General features: G+C 45.2%; 1 protein-coding gene across 1 annotated transcript in view; it reads left to right on the top strand.

Annotated features, from left to right (window-relative positions):
* The window catches only part of cog6 (component of oligomeric golgi complex 6), a 31,946-nt gene extending 6,407 nt beyond the window's left edge, over nucleotides 1-25,539 (top strand). Inside the window, exons 5-19 of the mRNA XM_030381536.1 lie at nucleotides 3,184-3,295; nucleotides 3,930-4,012; nucleotides 4,797-4,867; nucleotides 5,735-5,828; nucleotides 7,669-7,797; nucleotides 10,280-10,371; nucleotides 11,406-11,470; nucleotides 11,894-11,985; nucleotides 12,355-12,472; nucleotides 15,369-15,500; nucleotides 15,816-15,983; nucleotides 16,959-17,066; nucleotides 19,151-19,204; nucleotides 19,737-19,816; nucleotides 24,566-25,539. Coding sequence (XP_030237396.1) covers nucleotides 3,184-3,295; nucleotides 3,930-4,012; nucleotides 4,797-4,867; nucleotides 5,735-5,828; nucleotides 7,669-7,797; nucleotides 10,280-10,371; nucleotides 11,406-11,470; nucleotides 11,894-11,985; nucleotides 12,355-12,472; nucleotides 15,369-15,500; nucleotides 15,816-15,983; nucleotides 16,959-17,066; nucleotides 19,151-19,204; nucleotides 19,737-19,816; nucleotides 24,566-24,713 — 1,546 coding nt within the window. The 3' untranslated portion in view covers nucleotides 24,714-25,539. The remainder of the gene's footprint in view (nucleotides 1-3,183; nucleotides 3,296-3,929; nucleotides 4,013-4,796; nucleotides 4,868-5,734; nucleotides 5,829-7,668; nucleotides 7,798-10,279; nucleotides 10,372-11,405; nucleotides 11,471-11,893; nucleotides 11,986-12,354; nucleotides 12,473-15,368; nucleotides 15,501-15,815; nucleotides 15,984-16,958; nucleotides 17,067-19,150; nucleotides 19,205-19,736; nucleotides 19,817-24,565) is intronic.
* Nucleotides 25,540-26,173: the final 634 nt, after the last annotated feature.

Raw genomic sequence — 26,173 nt, 5'->3', positions numbered from 1 at the left:
TGAACGACAGAATGGCCACCAGTTGATATCATACAGTGTTGGAAATGTTAATTTTCACCCCAGCTACAGGCGTAGCAGCGGGGCTACATGGACCGCTGGCGGGGAACCCTTCCCCACGGTGTGAAGTGACACTGGACGGTCATGAGGCCCTGAACGGCTTTTAATGAGGTCACGCACGTGAATACACAAGTGTGTGTGTGCCTATGACAATGTGAATATGAGAGTGTGCACGTGAATTTGACGAGGCCCCCCAATGTCCGCGGCGGTCATCAGCGCACGGCAAAACGAATGCTCCCCCTCACCTCAGTGGTTAACCACCCCCTCCATCCCCCAAATGGGTTTTAACTCTGCCACCAGAGGAGGTGCAGGTCGCTTGGCTTTCAGCCCGCAAAGACCTCTATTCCACCTCCTCGTCCCAGGCAAGAGCAGTCGATCAGCTCCACGAGGCTTTAACTGTTGAGTCGCCCCAGTGACGTGGCGCGGTACGGTGTGATAAGGCTTCACGGAGATGGTACCTTGTCGTTTGCCACGTCTATTTAGCGTTTTTGTTGCTATAATTTTCCTCTCTTTAAAGATTGAAAATGTAAACTGCAGTTATGTTCTGTGTTTGAAGAATGAGCTTATTTGTCAACGGTTCATTTCAGGTCAGGTAGCGTATCCCGGCAGCTGTCGAGATGATTACATGGTGTTTCATACTTTATAGCGTTCGATTGTGTCGTAGAGTGTTCTAGTATCCAAGTCTGACTTTGATAGAACTGCGTTTTTTTTGTGTGGTTGGTTGCACACAAAAAAAAAAAAAGGCAGTGCCCGCGTGTGTGCAGTGGTACACGCCCGCTGGGTCTCCCTACAGCGGGGGCTTAGCGGGGTAAGATTCTCTGTAAGAGGTGCTTAGAGTGGGGGCTTCACCCCGGGCTTGGCTCGCTGTCAGAAACCCAATGCAGCCGTCAGCACCGCCCTTCAAACCACTGGGGCTCTTTGTTTTCACACTCGTGTTGAATTCAGAGCATATCTGACTTTGATCCACAAACTCCCACTGCGATGCACTTGAAACCACCTCCACTAGGGTTGTTAAATAGGCCGTTGTGATGGTCAATTACACTATTCTACGGACTGTTGTTTTCTGAAAAGTACACCGTTGTTGTGAATAACAGACCGTTGCTGTGGATGTTATATCCAAGCATAGAATTGAACTGACTTTCTTTTTGTGGAACGGATATAATTTTTCTTTTTGATTTTGAATCCAATTGCTGATTCCTTACGTACGAATACTTTTTATAAGCAGGATAATGTTCCCTAACAAGGTCCTTGATCCCTCTGTTTCGGTATATTTCTCAACGACTCCTATCGGTCCTCTGCATTCTGTGCAGTTGTTGAAACTAGAACTTTTGCAGCACTTTCTTGTAGCTCCCCTTGATATGGATTGTCTGCTGTGATTGTTCTCAGCCTCTCCAAGAGCCTTTGAATCAAAGCATCTGCTGAACAACTCCATGTGTGAACTTAGGAATGGAGGAGTTCTCCTTCAGGGAACAGGCTCCTACAGAGCTCCCTACCTTGTGGTTAGTATGTGGAGTTGGCTGTGCCTTCAGAACTTTGTGATGATACACACTTGAAGAATGTATGTAGTCGTGACAGCCCTTAAGAAAGGAAGATAACCCACTGCTTTGGCAGTTCTGCTTACACACACACACACACACACACACACACACACACACACACACACACACACACACACACACACACACAGACACAGACACAGACACAGACACAGACACACAGACACATGTACAGGTGTATTCATCATGGGGCTAAGATGTGATTTAAAGTCAATTAGGAAAGGTCTGTTATGTAATGCATAAAATAACTGTCATGTTTTGTATAGCGAGTATGAAGACGTTGCTCAAACTGAGGACACTGTAACTATTTTTAAATAGTGAAAGGCTGACTGACATCTTCCTCTAAATTAATGTAATATGGACACATTTGACTTGACTGTTGTTTTCCTTGTCAAGCCCGAGTTAAATAAAGGTTGATTGATTGATGCACTCTGTTTGTTGACAAAATTGTCATTCTTGCTGTCGCTCAAAAAATGTTATTCTAGGAAACAGTCAACTGTGTTGTTGAGAGGATACAAGCTATAGTTTTAATCACCTTGCTTCTTTGGACATTTATTTTTCTGAAAAGATTTTCTGGAACTGAGGCCTTTATATTTCACACTTGACCTCAAAAACCAATATAAAAAAAGACCCATCATAAATTATCCCATTACCAGACACAAAGAGAGGTTTGGTTTCACTTCAAATACAGAAAAGCCCGAAATTCATACTCAACCCGTACTGGCTCACTGTTCCAAGTTCAAGGGAGGTAAGCTTAAACAACATGCAAGCCCATCCCGGGAGGGCGGGCGAGAGACTACACGGATGAGTTGGCAAGGGGAAGAGATTCCTCTCTCGCTCTCTGTTAGCCGCCTATCCCCTGACACAAGGCCCCTGTGTGAGCATGGCGGTAACTATGGTGACCATTGTGTCGGGAAGCTGTGACACAGATAGCTATCTCTCGGGTGTTACCGATAGGAACAGGCTCCAGGTCTGTCTAATTTCCTATGCCTTTATTTAATTTCTGTTTTTCTTCTTTTTTTTGACCTCAGTTTGGAAGGGTTCAGTGAGTTTCAGTGGACGTTATACTATTCTATACTCAAGCAGACAAGTTACGAGGTGGTTTGCTGCCACCTGCAGCATGTTGTTGGACATTACACCATTACACACGAGCAACCCAGACTCATGATGCATTTGGTTGTTTGTGTAAGGTTCTTGCACACTTTGCCTTTTTGTTTATCGAGTAATAAACTGCATGCTTGGAATGTTATAACAATTTCTGTCATGACGAGATTATGCTTATACAATTAATTGTCTATAAAGTTCTGTACCAAGGATAGGATACCTATAATCAGCAATAAACCTTAACTGTATTGCCTTTAATCAGATGAATGGGTGAAGGATTGCCTATAAACATGAGTGAGGGATAACTAAATGACTGAGTGAAGTACTCCCTTGTAAACAAAGGAATGAGTGAAGGGCTCCCTATCTACGGAGGAATAAATGAAGGAATGCCTTGCAAACGGATGAACGAGTGAAGGATGGCAGATGAAGCCGATGGATGAGTGACGGGTGTACCTCTTCGTTGCAGCCATCGTCTGGAGGTGAGGGCGCAGGTGGCCCAGGCCTTCCTGACCAAGTTCCAGCTGAGCGGGCAGGAGATGGCTGCCCTGCGTGGGGCCAGGGACAGCCCCATCACAGAGGTGAGGAAGGGCTTCTGCTCCGACGCCCTGACCACACCCATCGAGACATGCACCCAAGTGTAGGGCTGCTCGATTATGGAAAAAAAATCATAATCACGATTATTTTGGTCAATATTGAAATCACGATTATTCAAACGATTATTTTTGAGTTTGAATACAACAACACTTTGTTGCAACACTTTGTAACTGAGAACTTAGAAATTTCACCTTTAAAAAAATACACAAAATGGTCAAAGAGAAAATGTTCAAATCTAAAATAATGTACAGATATGTATCCAGCTGTTCTGCACTTTCTATAAAACATTTGAGAAAAAATAAAAATCAACGAAAATTCGATATTAGTTTTGTGATCGTTTGACGCTAAAATGGAGATCGCGGTTAATTCGATGAATCGCCCAGCCCTACCCAAGCCCATAATACAGCAATTTTCATGTTCATCCACTTTATAGACTTAATTTATTTTCGGTGGTGAAAAACATCTCTGTTCATCCCTGTTTTCGGCCCCTCCAATCATTGCTTGGTTCTTGTATCTTTGTACTACAACTGCATGTTGACCACACTTGTGTGCATCGAGGTTACAATGTCTTGTCAGCAGGTCGCAAAGTGTGACGTTGTGACCCGTTCTGTTACCCAGGAGTTCTTCCGAGCTCTGACCCGTGTGAAGCAGATCCACGAGGACGTCAAGGTTCTATTGAGGACCAATCAGCAAACTGCAGGGTACGAGATGAACCATTCAAAACCTCAGTCAGCCGATCAAAGCCTCTGTCAGCCATTCATAACACTTTCTAACTTGCCACTTTCTAACTTGCCACTTTATACCAGTCGACATCTGGATAAACACGTCTGTTTACATTTTACGTTTATCTAGTTTGGCGTTTAGGTCTCTGCTCTCCTACTTGTGTTCCTCTTATACACTTACTTTTTATTATTATTATATTTATTTTTTATTATTTAAGTCTCAGCTTTCCTACTTGTGTTTCTCATATATCTTTACTTTCTCTTATATTGCACTGTTGGAGGAGCCCAAGACTAAAGAATTTCATTGCCAGCGACAGCTCTGTAATTGTTGTGCATATGACAATAAAACCATCTTGAATCTTAAATCATCATGACCTCCATTGGCCAACAGGGACCAGATTCGATTTATATTGTATTATATATGATCAAAAAAATAAATATATATATATATTTAAATACAAATTGTCACTAAACCTACACCATTACTTAACGATTATGTTCATACTTTCTTCGAAGAAACAAACCAAAGCACTGGTGATCTTAATAACGTGAAGGTTATGTGAAGTCGTACCAAGGGACTCATATAATGCAAACCTCTTCTAATAGTAAACCATGAAAGCAACAGAAAGCAGGATGGGCCAGGAGGACAAAGAGGGCCGTCCGTTGGCCACGACGTGTCATTTTCGGAGAGGTTCATGTGACCTGCGATGGCTGAGGTGCTCTCTCTCTCTCTCTCTCTCTCTCTCCCTGCCTGTCTCCTCAGGCTGGAGATCATGGAGCAGATGGCAGTGTTACAGGAGACGTCCTACGAGCAGCTCTACCGCTGGGCACAGAGTGAGTAGAGCGGAGATGGACGCAGGCCAAGAGGGCTGACGCGGGGGTGGTACATGCTGAGACCTCGTTGTAGGACGTCAACGGAAGGACGGGAGGGCGGGGGGGGGGGGGGGGAGGGAGACGGAGGACGGTAGGGGGGGGGGGAGACGGAGGATCGTGTGGAGGTGATGGTGGGAGGGAGGGTGGGTAGAGGGGAGGGAGGGTGGGGCGAGGTAAAGGGTGGAGGTGTGGTAAGATGGGGAGAGGCTGAGGGTGGAGAGAGGGAAAGGACGGAGGGGAGAAAGGGAAGGAGGGAGGGAGCGAAAGTGACTAGGGAGGGAAAGGGAGGAGGGAGAGAGGGGGACGGGGGCAATTTTTGTCCTTTGTCCCGTTTGTTAATCATATCCATCATTACGATTGGATATTATTAACAAACGGGACAAAGGCCAAATAATTGCCCCTGTCCCATGGTTTCAATATACCGGGGTTGTGTGTGGAGCTAAAAGAGACCTTGAACCTTATGAAAGGGCTGCCCTGCACGTCCACCTCCTCACACTTGTGCACAGCTGACAGTATTACCAGGAGGAGCAGTCTCTCCCTCTCTTCGGAATACCTTCCTACTTACTTGCTTATCTACGTAACACGAGTGTATGATTCACCGGTGAAAAGTCCAGCAGATTAGAGGTTCTCTGTGTGTCACAGCAGGTTACGGGCATGATGGCCACAATCTTTATGCAATTATTTCTTGTCAGACATAATATGATATGGCGTGCCTACGTTCCTCATCATTTGACGCGTGCGTGTGTGTGTGTGTGTGTGTGTGTGTGTGTGTGTGTGTGTGTGTGTGTGTGTGTGTGTGTGTGTGTGTGTGTGTGTGTGTGTGTGTAGATGAGTGCAGAGGGCTGACTCAGGAGAGCTGTGACATCAGTCCTGTACTAAGCCAGGCCATGGAGGCTCTACAAGACAGACCTGTGCTCTACAAGTAATGCTCACTCACTGACTGACATGCACGTACTCACAGACACCGTATTTTACTAGTTACTCTTACCTGTGATTATCGGTCGGCATATGTTTAGTATCTAAAATGGGAAAATACATAAATCAACAAATGATCGCTAAAGAAATGATAACTTTTGAATAAAAACAAATATGTGTTCAGCTCTCTAGTGAGAGGCAACATCTGACTCTTATTTTTGATATTTTTGATGTTTAGATATTTTTGAGGGCTTTCGCGACTCCTTGCTTTATTTCTTCAGTTAATTTCCAAGACATTATAATCATTCCTATTATGTTATGCTATTTTTTGCTCCCTCCCTCCTCCCTTCGTTGGCTTGCTCCCTTCCTGCGTCCCTTCACCCACCCTCTCTTCTCTTCACCCTCTCTCCCTTTCCTCAGCTAATGGAATAGAATAATAAGGACGGCCCTTATTATTATTATCATTTTTCAGTCTTCCTCTTCGTACGTCACCTACCCCCCACTGAATTACAATCGCAAGCCAGTGCCAAGATTATTATTCCATTCATTCATTTGATTACATCTTATTGTGTAATCGGCACACAATGGTTAACTACCGTGCCAAATACATAGTTAACGAATATGTTTTAAAAGGAGGTAGCATTGAGGCTTTAAGATGGCCGTGTGAATCAACGTGACTCACGGCCCCAAAGGTCTTCTGGTAAAAATAAAAAAACTTCTCACAACAATGCCTCCGACCCTAAGTTCCCCCCACAGTTTCCACACAGCCTCTTCTCACCGTAAGATGTTGTGTTCTGTGGCTCACAACACTCCTTTTCCCCCCCCTCCTCCCCTCCCTCCCACCCTCCCTCTCTTCCCCTCATGTCACCCCCTTACCTCCTGTCCTCTCCTTCAACCCACTCCACCTCCCTCTCCTCTCCTCCCTCCCTACCTCCATTTCCCCTCTCTCCCACGTACTTGTAAATGCACCTGTCGTTTGTCCCAGAATCCCCTGTAGTCAAGGCCAGAGCAAGCAAGCGGATAGGGCTTGGGTGGTGGGGGTTTGTTAGTTGGCGGTGGTGGGGTTGGGTGCGGTTCTGGTTGGTTGGAGGATGTTGAGGCTGAAGAGATGGCAACACAAATGTTTCTACGCCGTGAAAGTTCCACACTCCCTGACTGTTTAGTCTGCTGCCCGCCTCCCCCACCGCCAAGAGACCAAAACAAACTCCTGGAGACTCCCTTTCCTCCTCAAGAGGCGACCACAGCATGTCCTCACCCCACCTTCTCCTCTCCTTTCCTCTCTGCCCTTCTTTCTCCTCCTCCCTCCTCCTCTCCTCCCCTCTCCTCTCGTCTCTCCTCTCCTCTCCTCTCCTCTCCTCTCCTCTCCTCCCCTCTCCTCCCCTCTCCTCTCGTCTCTCCTCTCCTCTCCACTCTCGTCTCTTTTCGCCTCTCCTCCTCCCCTTTCTCCTTTCCTCCCCTCTCGTCTCTTTTCGCCTCTCCTCCCCTTTCTCCTTTCCTCTCCTCTCGTCTCCTTTGTCCTCTCCCCCTCACCGAATCTCCTCTCTACTCCTCCCATCTCCTCCCCTCTCCTCATCTCTCACCCCTCCTCAGCGCCACCCTACGCCTCACCCCTCCTCTCATCTCCTCCCCTCTCCTCTCCCACCCTTGCCAGCCTTTTTCTCTATTCTCTCTGCTCTTCACTCCTCCCCCTTCTCTCCTATCCCCTGCCCTCCTCCCTCTCCTCCTACTCCCTCACCTCCACATGATGGCCGGCTGCTGAAAACAGCCAGTTGTCTCTCCACATGTTGTGGTATTGTCTCCGTGCCTTTACATCCACCCGTCCTCTTCTTCTGTGGTGTTCTCCGCAGGTACACCCTCGATGAGTTTGGGACGGCCCGCAGGGCTGCGGTGGTACGGGGGTTCATCGATGCCCTCACGCGGGGAGGTCCAGGGGGCACTCCGCGCCCCATCGAGATGCACTCCCACGACCCCATGAGGTAGCCCCCTCGCATCATCATCAACCTTTATTTATATCACTTTTCGATCAAAACTGCAATATTCAAATATTTGAATGCAGTATTTTTGAAAACAATTTTCTGATCTACTCGATTAAAAGAAGGTCAAACTAAACAATTAATATTTTAAGATTGAACACACATCAGTGTTTCTGAGGCAGTAGGTGATGTCACTCACAGGCCGTGGGGTCTTCAGTATTGGAGTTTGGATGGATGAAAAACCTGCATGTTTATTTTATTTGATGGTCTTTAAATCTATCATACATGTCAAATGTCATACTGGATGATTACACCTAGGGCAAAGTACCAAATGGCTTAACCCAATTCCTAACGGTTGGCAGAAAGACACAGGTAGTGCCATATATGGTCATGTATAATAGCTCTGCCATTAATGTTGATTTAGCAGGAACAGCCATATATAGTGACATGTATGGTAATGTACAAGTTCTGCCTTTGGTAATATATTCACTAAAAGCCACTTTGAATAATAGCGTCAGCTATTTATTTTTTTATTTTTTATTGTTTCCATCAAGCGTTTTCTTTTTTCTTTATTTCCTTCTCTATCTCCCATGGAGCTATAGAGAGAGAAAGAGCTCTTCTTAGAATGGCTGCCCTTTTATGGACCTCATCAGAGGTTCTCAGAAATCTAGCACACACGGACATACACACTACACACATATACACACACACACACACGCACAGGTGAACACACCACACGCAAACACAGCACACACCTCTCACACACACACACAAACGCACCACACCTCTCTCAAACACACACAGCGACAGACAGGCCTCTCGCACGCATACACAAACACACAATCACGCACGCAGACACATGGCACACCGCGCACACACAGGCACTCACATGCAGACTTACATAAAAACACAAGCGCACACACACACACACACACACAGGCATGCATAAACACACGTACAGACCAATATTAACCTAGAGACACATATAAACACACATTGACATTTGCAAGGACTCGCAAACAAATAGACATAGAGACACACACACATGCAGACATAGACACAATGACAAACCCACTTTAGTTCAGGTTAACATTGTTTTTTTACAATGGCACAATTACGTAACAGTATCTGTGTGTTTCTACATGTGCCGATTTACGCAATAGGGTTCATGCGTGTTTGTCTATGTTTGTGTGGATGTGTCTGTGTACGTAGTTGGTAATGTGAGTGGCGGTTCATATACGCACATGGTTGGTTGTGGGTTGTATCTGTTTATGCATGTGATCTTGTTTTTATGCATGTGAGTGCATAGTTGTATGTGTTAGAGTTTTGTTTTTGTGAGTGGGTGTTTTTTTCTGTAATTGTGTGGATGTGTGTGTCTAGGCGTGCTTCTATATGCGTGGTTGCTAGGATCCGGCCTTTCCTCGCAAGGGAAGCAGCTCAGCTCCTAGTCCAATCCCTGGTCAACTCCCGCCTCGACTACTGCAACTCGCTCCTGGCTGCACTCCCTGCGTCTGTGATTAAACCTTTGCAGCGCATCCAGAATGCGGCAGCGCGCCTCATGTACAACCTACCGAAGTTCTCCCACGTGACCCCCCTCTTCCGGGACCTCCACAGGCTCCCTGTAGTAGCTCGCATCAGATTCAAGATGATGGTACCGGCATACAAGGCAGTCGTTGGAACTGCCCCTGCCTACCTCCAAGCATTGGTAAAGTCACACACCCCAGCTCGATCCCTCCGCTCAACTACCTCAGCTGGACGTCTGGTACCGCCATCGCTAAGAGCAAGCAAAGGTCGATCAACAAAGTCACAACTTTTCTCTGTTTTGGGACCTCAGTGGTGGAACGAGCTCCATGCCGATGTCAGGATCGCAGAGTCGCTCACCAGCTTACGCAAAAGACTCAAAACTCACCTGTTCAGAGTTCACCTCGACTCTGCATAGCTACCCAGCCCCTTCCGGCCACCATTGTGTGTTCCACGTCCTGGCAGTTAATGTACGCACTTAATCTACATTGCACTTATTCATAGTACTTAATTGTTTAACGACTGCAGTAGCTGCTAGAATTGCTGTACACTGGGAATGGGTTAGCCTAGAGATTGTTAGTACTTGTACTTGGCTCTATGAACTATTTTACTGTACTGACAGCGATATATTGTTTCTCTTCTTATGACAAATGTTCGTATTGTAAGTCGCTTTGGATAAAAGCGTCTGCTAAATGCCCTAAATGTAATTGTAAATGGTTGCTAGGTGTATGTATTTATGTGTGCGCTTGTTTCTGCGTGTGTTCGTGTGTGTGTGTGTGTGTGTGTGTGTGTGTGTGTGTGTGTGTGTGTGTGTGTGTGTGCGTGCGCGTGCGTGTGCGTGTGTGTGTGTGTGTGTGTGTGCGCGAGTGTGTGTGTGTGTATTCGGTATGCGTCTGTCTCTACGGTTTACTTGTGCGTCCTCACCTGACCCCAGCCTGGATATATCTGTGATGTTGGTTTCCAGGTATGTGGGAGACATGCTTGCCTGGCTGCACCAGGCCACCGCCTCTGAGAAGGAGCATCTGGACGCCCTCCTGAAGCAGGTTACTGTGCGAGGTACCACAATATCCACCGTCCACCCTCCACCTCCAGTCGTCCTGGAGCTCAGAGGCCCTCACCCCTACCTGCTCCTTACTGACCTGTCTGAATTCACTGTCGCAGTCAGTCGTTTAGGATAGGGGCTTCTGAGTATGGCCTTTCATACGAGCTCATAACACATGGTAGACCCTAATAGACTTTTAGTCAGGTTTACACGTGGAGGAAAGAGACACCCAAATAAGATGAATATGTACGATGTGTTATGAGCAGAACTCGTGGTTAGGGTTTTTGACTCCCAGACAAAAGGTTGTGGCTTCTGACGTCTGTAGTCTGAACCTGTCAGCATGGTTGAGCCCTGGCCTATCCCCTACCTGCTCCTTAAAGGTATCGTGTGTGATTTCTGCCACTAGGGGTCACTCAATCAAAACAATTACCAAATACGTAGTTTGATGAGTGAAGTAGCGTGGGAAACAAAGAAGTTGTTCTCCTCACACTGGGGAAAGTCCGTCTGATGTGACTCATCGTGTACACAGACGAGTGGAAGTTACCGTTGGATGAGAAGCCTCCCTGAACAGCTGTACATCATGTTAAGTGGGGTAGCCCAGTGGTGTAATCCCTGGTCAGATGAAATGATATACAATTGTAATTTATCTTGATAATGTTACCCTTTTACAGTGTTTCCCGCATATCTTTTTTTGTAGTGGTAGCTGACAGGGTGGGTTTAAAGTCATTTTTATTAAATTAGAAAGATATCGGATTTTCCCATTCTGAATAGGAGGGATGTGACACAGGGAACTTAAGTCTTGATCACCGATAAAAGTCCTGTGTGTCTCGCGGTGTACACCCGCCCAAGAGACGGTCCCCCCAATCCCTTAACGATAGCCGGACTCAAATACAACTACACTAGAGAGACGTTGTCCCTTTCATTTGTATATCCCTGTCTATTGGCTTTTCCCCTGAACCGTGCACTATCTATGCTGTGCTGTTTGCAAGTCCCCTCGCAACTCTATATTGATCGAGTGATTTCCCCCCTCTCCTCCCCTCCGTGGCAGGCGTGGAGGAGAACATGCAGGAGGTGGTGGGGCACATCACCGAAGGGGTCTGCCGCCCGCTAAAGGTGAGGGGTCAAAGTTCAAACCCCTTTTAAAACCCTTTCTCAAATGGTAATGCAGGGTTCTTGGTGGTTATAGACTCTACGCTAGCCTACTAGCATGGGCAACACTGGGTATATGTTGTATGCAAAATGTGCAATATATTGATATTTATATGTATGTATATTGATGTTTTTATATATATTAAGTGTCTGCCAAACAACTACATAGTAATGGTATATATAATAAAGTATATGTTATATAACACATTGCTTAGTCTTTGTGATAAAGACAATTATTGTTAGTCGCTTTGGATCACAGCTTTGACGATTATTAGTAATATATAATGTATATGTAATCAATAAATAAACACCTTGTTTTTGTCCTCCAATGAGATCCTATCCCCTCTGGTTCTGATGGGCGTGTTCTGGGTTTGTTTCCCCTCTCAGGTGAGGATCGAGCAGGTGATTGTAGCGGAGCCTGGAGCTGTCCTGCTCTACAAAGTCTCCAACCTCCTTAAGTTCTACCACCACACCATCAGGTATGTCCTCTACTGGGGTTCTCATTGCCTTTACTTACTTCAGTTTGATTCAAGTCTACTTTATGGATATTGCCACGTAATCACACATCATCACACCGCTCTGGACCACCTGGGAAAACTCCCAGAGGGAAGAATCATTCTTAACAAACATTTACAACCTCGCAAGAGAATAACTGCCGTAGTTTGACTTGAAAGGTCCGGGGTTCGATCCCCCAATGTCTGGAGCCTAACCAGTGCTTTCAGTCCCTTGAACGAAATGTCTGGCTTCCTACCTGCTCCTCAGTGACATTTATTTGATCTCGCAGTCTCTTGGGATAAAAGTGTCTAAATGCCTTAATAGTGATACTAAATGTTTTCGTCTCGTGTCAGTGCCATTATAGGAACCTCGGTGGCCACTCTGCTCATCACCATCGAAGACATGAACGTCCTCAGTAAGAAGATGTTCTTCAACAGCTTGAGTCTCCACGCCAGCAGACTCATGGACAAGGTACGAGGCTCTTGGATGTTTCAACAGACCGGGGTATAAATATAATGCAATCGCCTCTCCTTTTGGCAAAATTCAGTTTTCATTTCAAAATAGGTCATTCATTTGGAATTCATCATGTAGAATAATGAGTGGGGTGGGGGGTGGGGGGGGGGTACTTCTCAACAAATTTTTGTTCTGCTACTCTCATTCAAACCAAATCTAATAAAACAAAGGGTTAAGTTGCTGGGCTGAGATTCTTGATGAATGATCTAATCCTGATCGGCTGATTTTTTTTTTTTTTTTTTTTCGCTGTGTTAGTGTTGCTGATACTGAGTTTGTTGCAATGTTTGGACTCCAGTCAATAACTTGTGGCACTGATTTGACTTACTAATGCTCTAATGATAATGTATAATTTAAAAAAAAATACACATTAGGCAGGCATTATGTATACAAAGTAACTTTCTTGAAACATTAGCTTGCTAATAGCTTGCTAACTTAATCTTGTTCGACAATCTTAGAGCTCATCTCTGAATCCAATCCTACTTTCTTTTTGTCTAAACTTAGTGTAATGTCTAGAAATCGTTTGAGTATTCCATTCCCATATGTTCTTTACACACCAACAACGGGCAGTTTGCAATTAGTTTTCAACTTGCAAAATATCTATAAATGTTTCCTGTTTCCAGGTTTGAGATTTTTTCTGAACAGTACATTTATGAGGCTTAAAGTGGAGTTCAACAGACTGTAGATCATGATTCCTTGATAAATAAGAATCATTAAGTATTCAAAGCAAATTGTTTTGAAAAAAATGTTCATCTCTTTTTACTAGGGATGTCCGATGTTGGCTTTTTTGCCGATATCCGATATGCGATATTGTCCAACTCTAAATTTTCGATTCCAATATCAGCCGATACCGATGTCGATATTTGGGTTATTTTTCCTCAAACCTAATTTAGGTAACATTACATATCTCCTGTTGTGGAATTAACACAACATGCTTAATGTTATTGCGATGCCCCAATGGATGCATTCTTGAATGCAACAAGGCTTTCCAAATGTTAACATTGTCTGTGCAAAATAAGAAAAATACTTCAACTTAATTTAAGGGAAAAGTGCCATGTTTATTTTAATTTTTTTAATGGTCTCAGACAACAGTTTGGATTACACTCTCCCTGAGATAATCTTGACAATGCCCACAACAAATAGGGCAAACTTGACTTCACAAATGATAAAACATTGTACCTGAACAACTATGTGCAACATAGCATTATGTTTCTTTAACTAAAACTCAATAACCTTAATTGAATAAATGCACAAATATGAGTCAATTACAATGTGCACTGTACTGCACAATTTTGAAAACATTTATTTGAGCTATAAAAAAAATAATAAAAAAAATCGGTTTTAAGGCAAAAAAAATCCGATACCGATATTGACAGATATTACATTTTTATGCTAATATCGGGCCGATAATATCGATGGGCCGATAATATCGAACATCTCTACTTTTTACCCCTTACCTGTAGCATTTCATACATTATTGGTTCAGATACTTAAATATCTGCAAGGGAAATTGTTGAAATATAAGCTAGTTTAATATACTATCGATTAACTATGGCATAGTGTAAATAAAAATAACAGTAAAGAAACCAGATCAGAGCTTAATTTGAGAGACGGATATAAACATCAGATCACACACTACCTTGGCATTTGTCATCATCAGCATCGAGGACTATAGACACTAATAAACATGAACACACTAAGTCCAAAGGTTTTTTCCGTCCACACGTTCCTTCGTTAATGTCAAACAGGACGAGGCAGACCTTCATCATTGACCCCTCCACACTCACAACATGGGGGAACCATTACTGTAAAAAGCTTTCAACAGCAGCGACCACAACAATTCTTCTCAGGCTCTCAGCTGTTAAACTGTTCCCCTGCCCACCACTGAGGCGCCGTTGCACATCCTGTCTCAAAAACACAGCCCTTTCCTCACGTGTTTCTCAATTGACCGCCAAATAAACCACAACACGAGCGAGCGAGCATCCTCTCTTTGACTTGTTGCCTTAGCTGCCACCCCGATCAATAGCTGTGACACGTTATCGACTTAGCGCTGCCATAATCAAATCCCTTCTCCGCTTAGCATGGTGCTAATCAAATCTCAGACCCTTGGGGTATTCGCCTCAAGTACAGGCTAACACCAGGAACACAACCTCCCCTTAATCGTGTCTATTAGGCGCCCATAGGCTGCCTCGTCCATGCCCAGCCTTCAGAGGGGAAGTTCTCTGGAAACGCAAGGTCTCAGAGGTGTGGGGGACGGAGAGAGGGTGGTGGGAGCTAGCATGTTCAGTGCAACGCGCGCCTCATTAATGGTTAACCGGTAGCGATTTTCTTTCTGTGACCGATCACCGCCTGAGCAGCTTACTTGCTCTGTACTTTAGTTTCGCTCTAGCTTGCTAGCGTAGTGTTGTATATCTTTACTGCATCCAATCTCTAACACCGATCACGTTATTATTTAAAGCTGTTCAATTTATAAAAATGGGTTAAACTCCCCTCGATAGAAAAACTCTATCAGGAGGGGTCTTTATAGGAAAACAGACCAATGCATCTGTAGCTTCAGGGTAATCCTTCCCTGAATCAAATGCAATTCAATTTCAACATTTCAGATCTAATTCCGTACCCCACTGTTTACATTTCCAATTGCTTCATTGGTATTGCACTCTACTATGTAGCTCGTCATTAAACAGTTGCCTTCAATGCACTGAAAGTCTTGTCAGCATTGCCACTGAACACCCTTACTGTGCACACAACAAATACATCAGAACGTCGACCTGACGTTCTCCCCCTGACTTCATCCTGTTGTTAATCCTGAAGCGTGAATGTCCTGTTTATCTGCGGCGCTCTGTGATCACCTGGCCAGGTGGAGCTCCCCCCTCCCGACCTGGGCCCCACCTCCTCCCTCACCCAGACACTGGCCCTGCTGCGGGAGGTGCTGGCCTCCCACGACTCCTCCGTGGTGCCCCTGGACGCACGGCAGGCAGACTTCGCTCAGGTAACCCCCCAATGCCCACACACCACCTGCCCTTTAGGAACTAATGGTTAAAAAAGGATCCGCTCAGAACGACTATATAGTTTATAGGAAATAGTTGAGACTATCCTCACCTGAATGCTGCTGTAGGAAAGACTTTAGTTCTTACCAGAGAGAGAGCAGAAAAGAGTCAAAGAAACCACCCCAAAAAACTGCTTAAAACCAAGGAACAAAACCCAACCGGAGTCGTTCAATCGTCAAAATGTCACTGCCGAACGAACACGATGCACAGTGCGGCAGTGTGCGTAATGTTAACCCCCCCCCCCCCCGCTCCCACAGGTGCTGTCCTGTATCCTGGACCCCCTGCTCCAGCTGTGCACCGTGTCCGCCAGTAACCTGGGCACGGCAGACATGGCCACCTACATGGTGAACTCCCTGTACGTCATGAAGACCACGCTGGCCCTCTTTGAGTTCACAGACAAGAGGCTGGAGATGCTGGAGTTCCAGGTAGGGGGGGGGGGGGGGGTATCTCAGATATCTCAGTGGCGAGGGTGCTCTAGCCGTGGCTAAGGTTCTGAGTTCGATACCCGATGTCTGCCGTGTACATGTCAGGCGTGTGTGTGTGTGTGTGTGTGCGCGCGCGTGTGTGTGTGTGTGTGTGTGTGTGTGTGTGTGTGTGTGTGTGTGTGTGTGTGTGTGTGTGTGTGTTTGTGTGTGTGTGTGTGTGTGTGTGTGTGTGTGTGTGGTGAGAGTCTCCCATCTCACCACAATAGCCACTCGTGTTGTAGTGGGCTGAAGCTGTCACGTTGGATTTCACATGTTCTATTGTGTCATTTGCAATATGTATGTGCAATTCAATTTGAGTCGGCCGAAGGCTATTTTCTCGCTATCTCTTTCTCTCTCTTTCTTTCTTTCTCTGTCCCTCTGTGTCTCTTCTCTCTCTCTCAATAAATCCAATTATACTGTCTTTAGCGCTTACCCCACACTGGACAGCGTGAGAAATTCAATTAGAAAATTGTTTGCGAAAAAAAATATGACATGAGAGCTTAATTTGAAATCATGGCATTGTGCGCCCATGGGGGGGGGCCATTGTGTGTCCCTCAATACCCCCTCCGAGTTAATTATTCTTCCTCCTTTCATGGGAACTCTTAGTGGCCTTTCAGAGAAAGATGAAATTGCTGTGGCAAAGAAAGGGTCTCTGGAACACAGCGCGTGTGTTCCCAGAGATCCTTTCTAGCCCAGTGGAGGAGGACACGGATTTAATTGCCACAGCACTGCTGGCGCTCTATTAGCACTAGTGGGGTCCAACTCAACTTTAATTACCATAGCACTGCCGCCCCTCTATTAGGCACCAACTGCTCACCACGCACCCCCCCGATGTGATAACCTGTGTGTGTGTGTGTGTGTGTCACTGTTATTGCCTGTGTCCCTTTGGTGTATATAGATGGTGTGGCTCACGACAACGTGTGCTTCTTCCTCTAGATCGAGGCTCATCTGGACACCCTGATCAACGAGCAGGCGTCCTTTGTGCTGATCAGAGCCGGACTCAGCTACATCTATAGCTGTGTCCAGCAGCACAGCACACAGCAGGTAACAAGGGGACACACACACACACACACACACACACACACACACACACACACACACACACACACACACACACACACACACACACACACACACACTAAATCTATAGCTGTGCCCAGCAGCACAGCACACAGCAGGTAACAGGCAAGCACACACATACATGCTACTAACAAACACACACACACACACACACACACACACACACACACACACACACACACACACACACACACACACACACACACTAGGTGTGTGTGTGTGTGTGTGTCCAGCACCACAGCACACAGCAGGTAACACACACACACACACACACACACACACACACACACACACACACACACACACACACACACACACACACACACACACACAAACACACACTGTAAAAAAACGACACGCATCAGGCAACACGCCTACACACACCCACACACGCAGCCACAAACACTTTTTTTTATAAAAACACACAAACACACGCATGCACACGACGTACACGTGCACGCATACTTCTAAACAAACTTCAAGAATAATATTGTAGGAAAACACACTTTCCTACAATATTATTCTTAAAACAGTGCCCAAGGACTGATGTGCACACACGCGCCAAGACGGGGGACGGGCCACCGACCAGTCTTGTCGCGGTCGATCAGCGCTTCTTATAACGGTCGACTCTGTGTGTTTTATTGTGTGAGACTAGGCGTACTCTCTGGAGTTCTGCTCTGTCCTTTCCAAAGGTACATTCTCTCCGCCAAGCCCTTCAGACATGATCGCTTCTCTCTTTTAACAGAGTCTAATCCTATTAAATTGTACGCACAAGAGAGTATGTAGAGGAGAGATTGATTCGATCTTTTTGGGACATAGCGTACGATATTGCAGAGCTAATAGAAACTGTGTGCTCGCAGTACTACTTTTGAAAGTACTACTTTTGTAGCATTTGTTAGCATCATTCATAACATTAGTCCCAGGAGTTACAATTATTATACGATATTTTTTTGTGTAAGACTCGTTAATGCAATAATAAGCATTAACTTACAATTACGAACAGTTGATTAACAGTTATATATATTAAAATCATAATCACATTATGATTTTATGGCATTAGCATAGGTGTAAGGGTTAAGGTCACCGTTAAATCATGCATAAATCAATATGAATCCAAATATTAATCCACAATGAAAATAATTGTGAGTGACGACTATAAAAATCCTGCGTGTGTGTGTGTGTTTGAGTGTAGGTATTATTAAGGCTGTCTTGGATGTTGCTAGGCAGGTATGTTGTGGTGGTGGCTGAAGATTTGACATAGACTCTATAGTGATAATAATGTCTCGTCCTCCATAATTGATCCGCAAATGGCATAACCCCCCCCCCCCCCCCGTCCCCTATTTATTAAACAATTACTCCATACAACAATCGCTTACCTTAGACCCTCTTATCCAAAGTGCTCTATCGCAGCATACAATCAAAATTGTATGCTTTGAATCATCTCCACACAATCGAACTGCAGCCTGCTCTAGATTGTGCATTCAGACCATTGGAGTGCGAGTCTCGTGGGCCGAGACTGTAAATCATTCACTCATGTTGGTTGTAATCAGGAATAAAATCACATTGGGGGTCCCGGACAAGTCGCTATTGTTCCTCTGTCACCAGGGCGACCCTCGGATGCACTTTTAGAACACACATCTACTCTTATTCTTTTCTGAGCTCTATTTCTTTATTTTGGCTCGTGTTCTTTTTTCCCCCGCTCCCCATATCCCTCTCTGGCTCGCTCTCTACCTCTGGCACATTGTCTCTTCAGCTCTCTCCCTCTGTTTCTTTCCATCTCTCAATTCAATTCACTTCAATTATGAGGAATGAATTTTTGAACAGGAACATACATTTTCCTCGCCAACGGACGTTCACGATATAATAAGATCCAAAAATGCAATACGTTATAAATGTCAAACATTGACAACGGCAAATATACTGTGAAAGGTACTACAGTGAGTGTGCGATCAAAAACAGGAAAGAATGTACAATGCACTGTACAATGCACTCTCTTAATGTTCTCTCTCCCCTTTCCACGCTCTCTCTCTCCCCTTCTTCTCCCTCAGGGTCCCCTCTCCACGCTCCCCGGCATGGACACCTCTTCGCTGAAGGCAGCCATGGTAAGTTTAGCTGTGGCATAAATTGCAGATTTCCGCGCAAAATACGCGGGGCTTGCATGATTTCATAATCCCCGCATTTTCGTTGCAAAAAGTCACATGTATCTTTAGCAGAAAGTTGAAAATTTGTTGGGTTTACTTCACACAAGAGCAGCCATTTCCCCCTGTTGCCATGGGAACGTTATGAAGTGACGTAATTACGCGACGTGAACGTCATCGAAAAGCTGCATTTTTCGCAAGTTCCCGCATTTTTCCTCAAGTTCCCGCAATTTTTGCAAGCTCCCGCAATTTCATCACAGAACATTTCATAAATATAGACTGCAGAGACTACCGTGAGAGTGTGTGTGTGTGTGTGTGTGTGTGTGTGTGTGTGTGTGTGTGTGTGTGTGTGTGTGTGTGTGTGTGTGTGTGTGTGTGTGTGTGTGTGTGTGTGTGTGTGTGTGTGTAAACATTTATTGGGGCCCCTTTCCAGCTGCCCGTCCCCCGTATACACGATGATACAGATGTGGTGTTGCGCTCCTCTCCGTGCCGACAGGTCCAGTTCGACCGCTACCTATCGTCACCTGACGCCCTGGTGATGCCGCAGCTCAACTTCCTGCTCAGTGCCGCCATCAAGTGAGTTCCGCCCCCTCCCCTTGTTTTTTATGATTGTGATTATTCCGTCGACCAATCAACGGACGGCAGTGTTAGCTCCACCGTTTCGCCGGCCTTTCAGACGGCTTGGTACCCCAACGGAGGAGTACTGAAAATAGGAGCAGTTCAGCACTCTTATTTTGGGACCCTGCCCAACTTTTGCCTGTGGATACGCCAATATAAGGGGACTGACCCGCACCGAACCGAACCGCACCACTCGGTGGAAAGGAGGCATTATCGAGTCTTTCAATGCTGAAAGTCTCATGACTAATACCTGGGTAGGAGTCAATCGTACACACTGCTACTTTTAAGGGCTGATATTGTTTTGGTGAAAGCAATGTGCGTGTGTGGAAGCAGATTAAAAAACATTTCTCACTCTAAAAAGGGGTCACAGGCCAACAGTAATTGGCCAGCACCAATCCAATTATTATTATCCATCTACACCCCTCTCTGATTCAGTCTACATCAAGCCCTGCACTGGTTTTCTGTTATAGCTGGAAACACGCCTCTTGCTTTCATCGTTCATGAGAGAAAGGAAAGACGAGTAAAAAGGGATATGAGGACGGGAGAGAACAGAGAAGGGATGGGAATTGATCATTCAGCATTTTAATTGGTCACTGGGGGATTACTGTCTGACTAATGGTAACTCTCAGAGATCTGATTGGCTTGGATGTCTGGCCCGCTTCTCAGACCCGATGATGTAAGCGTCGAAAAGTTTCAGTTTTTTTTTTTTTCATTTTGTTTTTTTTCATTTAGTAAATGGATATTATGAGTCACACAGAAACGTGCTAGGGTAAAAAAAAAAGAAAAATGTTTTAAGCACGTTCGTATAATCAATCAGACCTCATTCATATTGGGCTTTTCGTACAAACAGCAATACAAAGGGAACAAGAATAAATCGATGTATGTTATAATGTCCCACTTTAACCTAATCATAGCCATCTCCCTCAGCGCTGTAGTAAAACACCAGAACACCGGGATAGAGGGTGGGGGGCTGTAGTTTATTTAATCCGTAGGGCTCCACCTCCATTATGATGGCCTGGCCACTAACAAGTTGTGAGTGAAATGATTCATGTTTTAATTCCAGGAGGTTAAACCCCCCCACTGGAATAAATCAATCCATCCCACTCACACTGGTCCCATACCGTCCCTCATCCATTAGGCCAGGCTTTTTTAAGAACCTACCCTCCCCCACCCAACACAAAACACACCCACACACTCTCGCTAACGCACACCCATAAACTCTGGATCCTAAACTGATGAAAACTGAGAGCAGGAGGGAGACTGGATGAATGATGAGTTACAGAGAGTGTGTGTGTGTGTGTGTGTGTGTGTGTGTGTGTGTGTGTGTGTGTGTGTGTGTGTGTGTGTGTGTGTGTGTGTGTGTGTGTGTGTGTGTGTGTGTGGCTGTGTGGCTGTGTGCGCGTACTGATCCAACAGGTCCCTTGCCCCGTTTACACCATCCCGCTAATGGCCGATGGACCACCGATGTGGAAGTCGGGGTGATTCGGGTGATATCGGGCTAAAAATGTATGATCGGGTCAATTTATCGGGGTAGCATTTACACATACCCGATGTTATAACGATAACATAACGAATAATGCCAGGGAAGACACCAGAAGTGCGTTTGGCGTCATTTGACGTCATTTCGAATGACGCCAAACACGTCAAATTACGCGTTTGGCGTCATTTCGGGAGAAGGCAAAGGGGAGACTGGTTTAGACTGATATTTATTTATATATTTATTTATATTACAATAGCGATTTTATAATAATAGAACGCCGGTTCTAAATGGGCGAAGTACCCTGTAATTATAAAAGTATCCATCCATCACCCCCTATTTATACCCAAGTGGCAGATTGAGGGTCTTCCTTAACACAATCTGGTCACTCACAATCGTTATTTGTCTAGGGTTCTCGAGGGTCTTTCGTGTGTTGAGGTTGTCGATATAAAGACGATTCAACACGATAAAGCGCGGAAGATTAACGAATATAGCCGATGTGCCCAGGAAAATTCCCGAACGATTTGCGATGTCTTACGTTATACTCCAGTTCTATTCCCGATTATAGCCGATTAGCCCATAGCAACCCCTGGTAACCGATAATACCCCGATAGACCCAAAATTAACAAACATGTTCGTTCTTTGCCGATGTTGCCCGATGTTGCCCGATCATTGAGCATTTCTTCCCGTGTCTTCCCGTTGTCTAACGATGTTCCCGGGAAGAGTAACGGTGTTTCCTGATGCAACCACGCTATTTGCCGATGTTATAACGATAGCTGCTGATTTAGCCATCGGGCGGTGTAAACAGGGCATTACAACTTTAGTCACACTGTCCCCTCCCCCATTCGCTCTTTCTCCCTCCATCCATCTATCTGTCTCTTTCTTTCACTATGCTTCTCTCTCCGTCACTCTATCAGTGTTTATTTCTTTCTGCATCCCCCCCAAAAAAAGACCCACCGCCCCTCGCACACGCACACACACGCACACACACACACACACACACACACACACACACACACACACACACACACACACACACACACACACACACACACACACACACACACACACACACACAAACACATAAACACATTCACATAAACACACGCCGAGATGTGATCCTTAACGGATAAAAACCAAACACACAAAAATGGCGCCATACAGTGACGGGTTTAGAGTGCGTCCGTGCGTCTTTACCTCGTGCACGGAGCTTTTAGCAGGATGGGGTGGAGGTGGTGGTGGTGGTGGTAGGGGTGGGGTGCTCCATCTCGTTGAGTGGGGTTCTACTGGGAAGTGCAGCGGGCGCTACGGAGCACGCTCTGTACAACCCGTTAATGTTCTCTATTAATGGACGCCCGGACGCCATCAATTAGCTTCTGGTCCATTTCTCCATCAACCCCTTCCCTGAATTCTCTCTCTCTCTCTCTCTCTCTCTCTCTCTGTCTCTCTCTCTCTCTCTGTCTCTCTGTCTCTCTCTCTCTCTCTCTCTCTCTCTCTCTCTCTGTCTCTCTCTCTCTCTCTCTCTCTCTCTCTCTCTCTCTCTCTCTCTCTCTCTCTCTCTCTCTCTCTCTCTCTCTGTCTCTCTGTCTCTCTCTCTCTCTCTCTCTGTCTTCCTCTGTCTCTCTTCCTCTGTATCTCTTTGTTGCTCTTCTCTCTCCCACTGAACCTCTCTTGGTCTCAACTGCCATGCTGCTTTTAGGAATCTCTCTCTCTCTCTCTCTCTCTCTCTCTCTCTCTCTCTCTCTCTCTCTCTCTCTCTCTCTCTCTCTCTCTCTCTCCCCCCATTCTTTTCACCTCACTGTTGTCTGTTATTTCCGGTGGTACTGAAGGGTTGTAGGGTGAGTGTTGCCGGGCAGGCGGCCAGCCCTTGGTCGATGTGTTCAGTCCAGCTTCATTCACAAGTCATTAGAACAGACAAACGGAGAGACAGAGACAACTCATTTCTGTGGAAATCTTTACAAACATCAGGAAAGCCAAAACAAACTCAACAATACTTTAAAGTTTTTTTGTATTGAATGTTGAAACTTTTGAAGAAACATCGGTTTTTTGCTGTAAAGTTCACATTTAAGAAAACATCAAAGTGAAGGGAAGCTAGTAACAGTGATTATTATTCGCGTTTTGACTTTGTTTTGATTTAGGCTGATCTAGGCCTGGTTAGATTTAGGTGCATGTCCTCTTGTCGTCCATAGGGGGCACTGTGCACCACGCTCTGCCGCCGGCTTGTTTTGATCGCGGGGCCACAGAATGGTCAATGAAGCGCGTTCATTACTGGAGTCACCGCTGACATTTTTGTGCCCCCGCCTGTGAAATACTTTACAGCAGAGTGCACCACTCTACAGCCTCGATTCAAGAGTCCCAGTTTAGTTTCACAAAGGGTTGATTTATTGATTGAAATTCCTAATCTGTAATCAGCCTTTTATTGAACCTATTCCCAGGCTTGTGAATGGAAGATATTTGCTTAGTTTGTTAGTGAAGTATTCAATGAATAGCAGCCTATATTGTTACTATTGGCTTTGTTCCAATAACCAGTAAGGACCGAACTAGTGTAGTAATATCCCGTTGTACACACTGCGGCTCTGGTATGCCAGAGTGGAACGCAGCCTGTCTCTGTTGTTGTTGCTTTGGCACCAGCATGGTCCTCCCTACAGCCACAGAGATAGGGGACTGATTTGAATTTTACAATACCTCGATGTTGGAATGATGTTGTGACTAAATCAAAATTGTTAAAAGATAAGGATGTTTAATAAGCAATTGGAAAATCCCTGACATCATATGGTTTCATATCCTTGGGTGGATATTATTCTTAATCAAGCTTCAAGGCTAAGCTGAACCGAGCTGATTTCCTTTGAGCAATCGATTCCTGCAGTCTGTATCTCCTAGTTTAAAGAACTAAAGATCTGTCCACACTCAAACTACACCCAGCTAAAAAACGACATTGAAACCATAGCCATCTGTCTCCTAGTTGACGTGAAAGCACGATTGTTCAAAACGATTATTTTTGAGTTTGAAAACATGATGTATTTGTTCACCATTTCTCTCCAAAAAAAACACTTTGCAACTGAGACCTTTGGAATTTTGCCTTTAAAAAAAAAAAAAGAACAGAAAATGTTCAAATAGAAAATAATGTACAAAAACGTATCAAACTCTTCTGCAATTTCCATAAAACATTTTAATATTTTTTTGATTCATCGCACAGCCCTAGCCTTATCACCTCTGTGCTCGCGTTCCAGGGACCAGATCTTTCGCCAGTCCACTGAGCTGGTGTGTCGGGCCTACGGGGAGGTCCACTTGGCCGTCAGCAGCCCCACCAACACCTACCAGGACCTGGAGAACCTGGTGCCTCGGTCTCCCCAGCAGGTCCAGACGCTGCTCTCCTGAGAACCACCTCCACCTCCACCCAGCAGGTCCAGACGCTGCTCTCCTTAGAACCCTCTCCGCCATCTCCTTCTCCTCAGCCTCCTCCAAACACTTCTTCCTCCTCCTCCTCCTCCTCCTCCTCCTCCCAACAGATTGTCCTGGAACCCCTGTTCTCCACCTCCTCCTCCACAACCACATCCCCCCTCACATCCTCCACCTAATGCAACCCCCGCCTACTATAACTTCCCCTTCATCCCCTCCGTCACCACTACCTCCTCCCCCTCTTCCTCCTCCACTACCACCTGTAGACCTGCTACAATACACACGCCTGGACTGACGCCCTCAACTGCCACACCTGTGTATGTTTTTTACCATATTAAAGTGTGTACAGCTGTACATAATACAAAATATCAGAGTCATTGATATATAGACTTCTGATCAAGGCTCTGGGATCTATATGGGAAGAAAACTCGTGCTGTGGAGTTGAAATCCTACCGTGTTTTTGCTCCCCCTATCCACTATTGGCACTCAGGTGCAGCTCATTAGCAAATCCGATGGGTTGACATGAAAACCTGCAATGGAATTTTGATAATGTGGATCTGGAATTTCTAGGATCATGTTGTATTTATTGGTTGGTGGTTTCCGTTCTGCCGAGTCTGAGAACAACTGTCTAAGAACTGTCAGAGGTGTGTGTTTTTCCTTTAGTATCATACGTCATTTTTGTCTTTAACTACACCATGGGCCTCTATCTTACTTCTTCTCTCTTCATTATGCTACTACACATGAAATAGGAAAAGCCTTTCCAATCATAAAAATACAATAAAAATAAAACATTTGCTTACCATCACTGCAGTTCTGAGTAATTTTTTGTCATATCTAGCAATCTGTCAAAGCGGTTATCATAGTTAACTGCTCAATAGAAAAATGATTACAGCATCAGGATAATGTCATCCATACTATTATCATGCCATGGCATCTGCATATATTATTATCATACCATATCATCATACCTTAATAGCCCACATTATCATTTTATAATCAGTATCATATATAATCATGCCATAGCATGAACATTTACTATCATTATCATACCATAGCAGCCATTATCATATGTTATTACCATACCGTAGCATCTGTTTTCATATATTTTCCCTATCATACCTTATGATCACAGGTCATGCTGGTATTATGTAACCTCCCGCCAGGTCACCAGCGATAAGACCAGCGTTTCGCCTCCTTTCCTCCCCAGGGAGCCGCGGTAGGTTACCGTTGTGACACCCTGTTATTTGGCAGCTACCCACGTGCCTATTGGCAGCTCTCACAAGCTTGAACCCCCCCCCCCCGTGTTTTCCCGCCGTTCAGCTGTGGTTTGGGCTCCGGGCCGCGGTGGGATACTTAAGTCCAAAGATCTCCTGGAATGTCCGAAAAGTGGAGCGTCCATTTTCAGCTTTTTAGCAATAACAAGTAAACCATTTAAAATG

Source organism: Gadus morhua, chromosome 16 (assembly GCF_902167405.1).
Source record: "Gadus morhua chromosome 16, gadMor3.0, whole genome shotgun sequence".
Taxonomy (NCBI): Eukaryota; Metazoa; Chordata; class Actinopteri; order Gadiformes; family Gadidae; genus Gadus; species Gadus morhua.
This window is presented reverse-complemented; position numbering and strand designations above follow the sequence as displayed.